The 9,486-nt window shown below is 40.2% G+C and overlaps 1 protein-coding gene across 2 annotated transcripts in view; it reads left to right on the plus strand.

The window, feature by feature from the left end:
• Il18 (interleukin 18) overlaps positions 1-8,064 on the plus strand; it is a 21,642-nt gene extending 13,578 nt beyond the window's left edge. Inside the window, exons 4-6 of one of the 2 annotated variants that reach the window (XM_008832781.3) lie at positions 1,577-1,711; positions 3,181-3,305; positions 7,709-8,064. In XM_008832781.3, coding sequence (XP_008831003.1) covers positions 1,577-1,711; positions 3,181-3,305; positions 7,709-7,930 — 482 coding nt within the window. In that variant the 3' untranslated portion in view covers positions 7,931-8,064. The remainder of the gene's footprint in view (positions 1-1,576; positions 1,712-3,180; positions 3,306-7,708) is intronic. The other variant, XM_008832782.3, reaches the window with a different exon arrangement.
• Positions 8,065-9,486: the final 1,422 nt, after the last annotated feature.

Genomic DNA, 9,486 nt, shown 5'->3' on the forward strand with positions numbered 1-9,486 from the left:
TATATATATATATATATCTGATATAGTTTATAGATATATAGTCATATATAGTCTAGACTCACTATATAACCTAGGCTGGCCTCAAACTCATGATCATCCTGCCTCAGCCTCCCAAGTGCTCGGATTACAGACGTGCATCACCATGCCCAGCAGCATTCTTTTTTAAAACATTTTGCTTCATTATTTTTTAGTTATATGTATATTTAGACTGGGGGTTGTGCACGTGAGTAGCTGAAGTTACAGGCTGCTCTGAGCTGCCCAACGTGGGTGCTGGGAATCGAACTCGGGTCCTCTGGAAGGAGTGTACACACTTTTAACTGCTGAGCCATGTCTCCAGCCCCATCATTCTTGTACAACAGTGTTAGTATATATGCCTAACTGTTTCTTTGGGATAAGTCTAGGAAGCAGAAATTCTGGTTGGTAGAAGATGGGGTAATTGGCAAAGCAAAGTCTCAGTACAGTATGCATGCAGAGCACACGTGTACTCTTCCTTAGACGCAGTTTTTCTATATTTTCCTGTGGTGGGGGAAAAAACTGGTGGTCCCATCACTGAGTTTGTAAGTGGAATAGCAAGAAATAATTTGCTGGTAGTGAAAGTAGAGGTGATGGTGTAGAGATCCCGAAGAGCATGAAGACTTGAAAAGTGCAGCTGTGGTCCACGGAAACAGTGCTCACCTGCAAAGCAAAGTACTGGGAACTGGTGTGCCTGTAGTGGCACCAGTTCAAACACATGTATAAACAAGTTGAGGATTTAAGGTATTTAAAAAAAGGGATAACGAACCACAAGGTGCAGTTACATAGGGAAGGAAAGGAAAGAAGGAAGAGATCAGCTAAGAGTCAGGAGACCAGAGGGCTTCATGAAGTCCAAGAACTTGTACAGTTGGAGTAAAAAAAAAAAAAAAGAGTAGGAGACTGATCAGTAAGTACCCAAAATAAGATATCTAAAGTGAATGGTTGGAGGTAGAGTAGTTCTGAGTGGAAACAAAAAACAGCATGCCCTTGGAAGCAGATTTTAAAATGACAGTTCCCAGCACTCGGGAGGCAGATGCAGGTGAATCCCTGTGAGTTTGAGACCAGTCTAGTCTATACAGCTAGTTCCAGGCCCGCCAGGGCTACATAGTGAGATCCTGTTTCTCAAAAAAAAAAAAAAAAAAAAAAACCCAACCTTACTTGAGGAACTATTGGCAACTGATGGTGGCTGGAAGTGGGAGAGTCGGTCTGTCTCATGGATGTGACTCTTGGTAAGTTAACCAGGCATCTATTAGATGGACCCACACTGAAGGACATTTGGGGGTACAAATTAAACTCTATAGGCCTTATTTTATATATATTAGAGTAAATTAATTTGGGGGGGTAGGGTAAGGAGAGGTACAAATAGGAGGGAATCTAAATACCATAAAATGTATAAAAACACCAAAATTCAATTAAAAATTAAAACAAAAAAAACCTAGTCAACTTGCTTACTGTTGCTTCTGAAACAGAAGATAATTAATAGCTATTGAAAACTAAGTATATAGTAGGTCTATTTGTTGATCTAGAAGAGAAAGGTATTTTAATGATTTAATGTGTATTATAGAAGACCTGGAATCAGATCACTTTGCCAAGCTTGAGCCTACATACACAGTGATACGAAATGTGCACGACCAAGTTCTCTTCATTGACAGAGGAAAGCAGGCTGTGTTTGAGGATATGACTGACGCTGACCTTGAAGGTATTTTTTTCCTATACATTCACAAACACAGCGATGACCACCCACTTCTTCCTATTCCATCTTAATATCTGCATTTTCAGTGTCAGACTCCATCCTTAGATGGACAGTCACAGAAATAATTATACTGCCACTTACAGAAAACTTTAAAGATCACCTATCTTTTCATTGGGCTGAAGAGTTGGGTCCAGTAAGATATCTCTAGAGGTCGCATCACACTGAGCCTATGTTTGTATCACTAGTCCCTTTCTTTCAGTTGCTTAGAAGAGCCTGGCAGAGTTGGATCCTTATTCCTGCTGGTTACAGCCAAGAGTACCACTAACACTTTCAAAACTCAAAATGAAAAACAAATACACAAGCATTTCAAATGAATCTGTTTTGCACTAGAAGACTGAGTGGCTTTGAAAACGAGTAATCTTACTGTGCCTCTCAAGATATGAGTTCCAGGGCTGGAGAGATGGCTTAGCAGTTAAGAGCACTGACTGCTCTTGAAGAGAACCCGGGTTCAATTCCCAGCACCCACATGGCAGCTAACAACTATCTGTAACTTCAGTTCCAGAGGAATTCAACGCCCTCTTTTGGCCTCCACAGGCATTGCATGACACAGGTGCACTTACATACATGCAGGCAATACACTCATACACATAAAATAAAAATGGTAAATAAAATATTTTTTAAAGATACAAGTTCCAAATATCAGATTTTGAGGTTAGGTTGAAGCAGTGAATGTGTATCCTTGAAAAATCATAAAATTTTTACCTCAACAAATATGTTTTTAATATTCTGAGGCTGGGTGAGGTGGCACATGCCTGTAATTCCAGCACTCACTAGGGAGGTAGAGGCAAGGAGGATCTCTCTAAGATGGTCGTGGGGGAGGGGATCAATCTGGTTTACATAGCAAGTTCCAAGCCAGCTGGGTCTACAGGGAGACCCTGTCTCAAAATAAACAAACAAACAAAAATTCTGTTGTGCATTCAAAAGTTAAATAAAGGGGCTGGAGAGATGGCTTTGCAGTTAAGAGCACTTATTGCTATTGCAGGATCTAGGTTCAGTCCCCAGCACCCACATGGTAGCTCACAGCCACCTGTAACTCCTGGTCCAGTGGATCCAATGCCCTCTTCTGGCTTCTGTGAGCTCCTACATGCATGTGGTGCACATAAACTCACACAGGCACACACATAATTAATTAATTAATTACTTTCTGAAAGTAAAATATGGTCATTTAGGATTCAGAATATCTTTAACACACTCAATAAGTTGCCTATGTATCTGTTATAACACCGCATTACATGAGTTTAAAGGGGTATCTGGCTAGCTGGACATTGTCTCTGTCTGCTTTCTGGCCCAATCTGAGCAGGATCAATGGCTGGTCTATTACCATCTATCTATCCTCTGGTTAAATTTCCAAAGGTGTCAGTTTAGAAAAAGAATCCTCTGCAAGTAATGGTCTCCTTTTTAAATATGCATTCCAGCTAATAAAGCCCGGTTGATAATATACATGTATAAAGACACTGAAGCCAGAGGACTGGCAGTGACCATCTCTATGAAGGAGAAGAAAATGACTCTTTCCTGTAAGAACAAAGTCATTTCCTTTAAGGTAAGATTCAGCTCTACTTTGTTTTTAGTAGTATTAGAGGACAAAATTATAAAAGACAGTTTTCCTTTCATCTGTAGCCTGAAGAGCAAGAAACAAAGAACCACTGGAATTGATGAGTATGGGAAATTGTCAAACCCTTTAGTTTATTGTGATAATATTTGGTTATTTAATGCTTTTTCTGAGCCTGTCACAGACAGAAATAGACAAACCACTTTTGTAACCTGAATTGTCTTTTGGGGTGGGGTTGAGACAGGGTCTCCCTGTAGCCCCAGCTGGCCTGGAATTCACTATGTAGTCCAGGCTGGTGTGGATCTCACAGAGATATGCCTGCCTCTGACTCCTGAGTGCTAGGATTAAAGATGTGTGCCAGCAACCCAGCTATTGTTTTGTTTGTGAGTCAAGGTCTCATGTGTTCAGACTGGCCTAGATCTCACTATGTAGCCAAGGATAACACTGAATTTTTAATCCTCCTATCCATAGCACCCAGGTGCTTGGATTTCAGGTGTGTACCACCACCTGGTTACATACCCTAGGGCTTCTGAATAATGAATCTCTGTATTAATATATGTGAATTATAAATTTATTTAGGAATGGCATGTGATTTTTCTCAAATAAGTCTTACTACATAGAATGAAGCTAACTGTCCTGTAAATCTGCTGCTTTGTAAATTATAGTGACTCTTTTTCAGTGCTGGGGATCAAACACAGGGCCTTGCTCATGCTGGGCAGGTACTCCACCATGGAGCTGTATTCCCAGATAATGTTGTTTTGGATTTATTTGGATTTATGTGTGTGTCTGTATGTATGTGTCTGTGCATGTTCTACATGTATGCTTACTACATGTATGCTTATGACTACAGAGACCAGAAGAGGGTGTCAGGTCCCCATAAGCCACCGGATGTGGGTGCTGGGAACCAAACTTGGGTCCTCTGGAGGAGCAGCAAGCACTCTTAACCATGGGGCCATCCCTCAGCCTTAACCACGGGGCCATCCCTCAGCCTTAACCACGGGGCCATCCCTCAGCCCCATACACAGTTTTTCAGTCCCTGGTTTTTTTTTTCTTGCTTCTTGGCCTAAGTCTTAGCCAGATCCTTCATCTTTCAGTTGATGTGTGTTATTTTTATCATGTTAATCTGGTTGGATAAAATTAACAAGATCATCTTGGAAAGTAATGTTATAATTATTTCAGTGCCAAGTATAAATTATTTCTGGTCACTACTTTTTCTCTTTATTATTGTTCATTTTTATTCTCTATTGTTTTTCTTTATTTTCTGCATTCTTATAAGATAAACAACCATTAAGTGTAGCTACGGACTAACCCACAAAGCATTGCTCTCAGTGAGAAGATCCAGGGGATGCTCACAAACTGTCGTGGTTGAAAGGAAACTCTGAATGGGGATTTCCCAATCAAGAAGTCAACAGCCCGCAATGACAGAAAGCTAACATCTACCCTCAGTTGGGTGGAGAGGGACAGAAAAAAGTCACTCTAAAATTTAACTCTGCTAAAAACAGTGCTTCTGTTTAACAGCTGAGCCTCCACACAAAACCCTTGGACATCCGCTCCTAACTGGAGTGCCACCCTTTCACGTGGCAATTTGCAATCTCTATTTCAGACTTGATAGGCTGCAAGCTTAATTATGACATTGGCAGTAGAGGCCTGGGATGGAAGGGCTAAGTGGAACGGATTAAGCATATTACAAAACAACAGAACCACAGAAAAAAACTGGCCAAGCTCATGCTTTGGAGGTAGAGGAAAACTAATCCAGTTGCAATGGCACATTTGAAACTGGGATCTGCCTCACCTACCAATGATTTATTATTAGGAGACACTTGGCAGGTGTGTTTCAAAAAGACTGCAGTAATGCTTGGAACTTAATAGGCATCCAGATGTCAGGGGGCCTAATGCTTATATGTGGGTGGCCCTTTTGAAGAAAGAGAAGAGAAAATTATCAGAGGCATAAACTCTACAACTTATCTAGAATTGTTTAAAAACAAGTGACTCTAACTTTGAAGCTTTATTAGTTTCATAGAAACTTGGGAGGCAGAGGCAGGCAGATCTCTGTGAGTTCAAAGCCAGCCTGGTCTACATAGGGAGTTCCAGGCCAGCTGGGGCTACAGGGAGACCCTGTCTCAAAAAGACCAAAAGAGAAGAAAGAAAGAAAGAAAGAAAGAAAGAAAGAAAGAAAGAAAGAAAGGAAGGAAGGAAGGGAAAGAAAGAGAGAGGAAGGAAGGAAGGAAGGAAGGAAGGAAGGAGAAAGAAAGAGAAGAAAATTTGCTTCTGGAAGCCAGTAAATATTAACTGAATGGATGGAAGGAAAGAAAAAATAAAGGAAGGGAAAAGAGGAGAGAGAACGAAAGAGGGTAACCTGGAATCATTATCATAATAGCCCCTATCCTTTCATCTCTTTTGTCCCACTAATAAAGATCTTAGCCATTATTACCATAATAAGATGCAATTATCAAATAATAAGATGCAATTGGCTACTCTTGGGTGCCTGCTTTTCTGTGTTAATTACTAACTATGAAATTCTTTGGACAAGAAGAGCTTGGCTTCAGTGCCTATTTCTCACCCATAGATGGTTGGGCCAGGGTTCTCTTAGACTGTAAAGCAGGTATTAGATTGGGCTTACTTTGCCTGAACCCAGATCCTATCCCTTCTCATGTAAATAATTCCTAGCTATTGGAGCACTCAAGCTGAGGGTTCTCCAAGGTCCCCAGAATTGTTTCCACATCCATTTGCTGAACCATCCCTGTAATAGCGTTGGTGGTCAATGCCAAGACTAGGGAAGTCTCCAGGAATTTCTTGCTTTGACTCTGAAATGAATCACTGAGCTCTGATTAAAGAGGGCACCTATTCTGCCTATTCACACTCCCACCTTCAGTTATAACTTTTCATGTTAGATTTGATCTGACACATTAGTTTCCTTCTGTCATATTACTAGAACTTTGGCCATTCTGGCTAAGGTTTGTTTCTCATTTAGACATCGAACTCTCCTGAAGCTGTGGTTTACCAGAAACAGCTGCAGAAGCAGATGATAATGGGAGAGTAATTTATACTGTCATCAACCCATACTACTGGTGAAGGGCCAGGGTTGAGAATCATGATTGTCAATTCTGTAACTAATTCAGTTGAAAATACCCTCCTCGGAGTCTTTCATACATTTTAGAAGGATGGAATGCTAATTTAATTCTAGAGATTTCCCCGTCAGCCCATAGGATCATGGGGATCTTTGTTACCATTGGCTCAAAATTAAATTTAAAAAAATGTCTTCTGGTTCCAAGATTAAAATGAAAGAACCTTGGGCAATGCTCACATTTTCTAGTATACCCTGAAAAGTAGACACAATGCAAGGATAGGAAACATCAGGGGCTACTAGCAGTTACATGCCCCTGTAGGATTATAGTTCCAAGAAATCTAACCATTCCTAATAGGACACTGGTATCAGGCCAAAAGATACAGGAATCAACACTTGACCTTTCAGGGTAGGATCCAACTAAGGGGATGATATTCAGGACAGAAGTGCAAGACCACTGTGAATTGTCATACTTGGCAGGAAGGCTACTGGCTGATTGAGTACAGCCAGACTATTCAGGAGCCCAGGACACAGCTCCAGAACAAGCATTGGGTCTAATCCTGCTACAGTTTAGTTCCAGGATCCCCTGAAGGAAGGAGTCCGGATTCTTGGCACTTCCTGTCCCTCTCATTGTTGACTCTGAATCGAGAGCTACCTAGGCTTACATCAATGTGTTCAGTTATGAATGAGCAGAGACGTGAAACTAGCCTGAAGAAGTGGCAGTCTTTGCTAGCACTCTTCATCTTGAGCAAATTCCTTTTAATGTCTACTCAGATTTTTTTTTTCTTTTGGTCTTTTTGACAAGGGTCTCCCTGTAGCCCCAGCTGCCCTGGAACTCACTATGTAGACCAGACTGGTCTTGAACTCACAGAGCTCCACCTGCCTCTGCCTCCTGAGTGCTAGAATTAAAGGCGTGCACTACCATGCCTGGCTTGGATTTTTTGTTGTTGTTGTTGTTAACTCTTTAAAAAATGAAACTGCTTTAGTTCAGTCCGCTAGTACACTTCGAAATAAACTGCATATGTTCAAATTATTCACATCCTTAAAAAAAGATTTATTTTATTTTGAGCATCCCCCACCCGTGTGTGTGTGTGTGTGTGTGTGTGTGTGTGTGTGTGTGTGTGTGTGTGTGTGTATACCCATGGAGTCCAGAAGAGGACACTGGATCCCCTAGAGCTAGGCTTACAGGTATTTGTGAACAGCCCAACGTGGATGGCTAGGAACAAAACTCTAGTCCTCTGAGAGCAACAAGCACTCTTCACTATTGTGCCACCACTCCAGCCTGAATTGCTCATATCCTTAAAATTTATGTATTGTGTTTTCTCCATAGGAAGTGGATCCACCTGAAAATATCAATGATACAAAAAGTGACCTCATATTCTTTCAGAGAAATGTTCCAGGATATCACAATAAGATGGTATTTGAATCTTCATTGTATGAAGGACACTTTCTGGCTTGCAAACAGGAAAATGACCGTTTCAAACTTATTTTGAAAAAAGATGATGATGATGCAGATAAATCTATAATGTTCACTGTAGAACAAGCTAGATAAAACATATTAACGTTTTGTGTTTCAGAAAGAGTAGAACTTACAAGCCTTATGATAGTCCATTCTTCGTTGCCATAACAAAATACCTGAGGCTGGATAATTTATAAATTAAAGAAGTTCATCTCATGTGTCTAATAGCTTGATGGTCCAGAAGTCTGGTTCCTTGGTTCCTGCTTCTAGCTGCATCATAGCATGACAATAAGGGGAAAGGAATGGGCTGCATGGAGAAGGGGCCAAGTATGTGAACTGACCTCACTTTATAGCAGCTCATTCTTGAGAGATAAGCATTCATTCTTTCCATTGGTGGGGCCTCCATGATCTAATCACTTCCCACTTGTTAACCATTTCATCACCTCAGTACAGTTACAGTGGAAACAAAGTTTCTAGCACATATACTTTCGAGAAACAAACGCTGTATAAACCATAGAAAATCTGTACTATGCCAGTGAAATAAAATCAGTAACAGTCTCATAGTACATCATTAAAATATGAGTAAGTGGGCTGGGGAGATGGACCTGAGTTCAATTCCCAGAACCCAAGCTAAAAGAAATAAAATAAAATGGGCTGGAGAGATGGCTCAGTGTTAAGAGCACTGATTGCTCTTGCAGACGACCCAGTTTCGATTCTCAGCACCCACATGGCAACTAACAATTGACTGTAGCTACAGTTCCAGGGGATCCGACACCCTCTTCTGACTTCCATGGGCATTGAACAACATGGGTGCACCTACAACATGCAATTGATATACACATAAAATAAAAATAATAAAATATTTTTAAATGCAGGCCTATATGATATGAAATTCATCTTACCTTTAAGGGTAGGTACCACCTTAGAAAGAAAGGATGGAAAAAAAGTATTCCAAGAAAATGCAACCAAGAAACAAGCAGGCATTGCTACCCTACTTCTGACTAAATAAACCTGAAACTAAAATACATAAATAAGGGCATCTCATTCTGATCAAGGGGATAATTAACCAAAAAGACATCACAATCCTAAATATATATGTACAAAACCCTGGCACATTCAGTTTCATAAATTACAGACTACAGAACTTCAAGACACAGATTAGTCCAAACTCAGTAATTGTAGTGGTTTCACTATGCCACTTTCTCCTATCGACAAGTCATCTGGACAAAAAATAAACAGAGAAACATCAGAATTAAATAACATCATACATCAAATGGACCTAACATATCTGCAGAATATTCCACCCAAAAACCAAAGAATACACATTCTACTCAGCAACCCGTGGAAGTTTTTCTAAAATAGGCCACACACTGGGACACAAAACAAATATCAACAAATACAGAAAAATTTAAATAATTACATGTATCCTATCTGACCACAACCTAGTAATTGCACAAACTCACATTGATTAAACAACACACTACTGAATCGATGAATGGGTCAAAGAAATCAAGAAAAAGATTTTTTTTGAAGGCACTTTTTTTTTATTAGAAGCATTTCATTACAGCTTTAACATATTCAATAGCAATTTCCATAGCAAAGATACATCTCTTTCAAAAGTGGCTAGAAAATTTTTAGGTTCACAGTTG

The sequence above is a fragment of the Nannospalax galili genome, unplaced genomic scaffold (assembly GCF_000622305.1).
Source record: "Nannospalax galili isolate Female #2095 unplaced genomic scaffold, S.galili_v1.0 scaffold335, whole genome shotgun sequence".
In the NCBI taxonomy this organism is placed as follows: Eukaryota; Metazoa; Chordata; class Mammalia; order Rodentia; family Spalacidae; genus Nannospalax; species Nannospalax galili.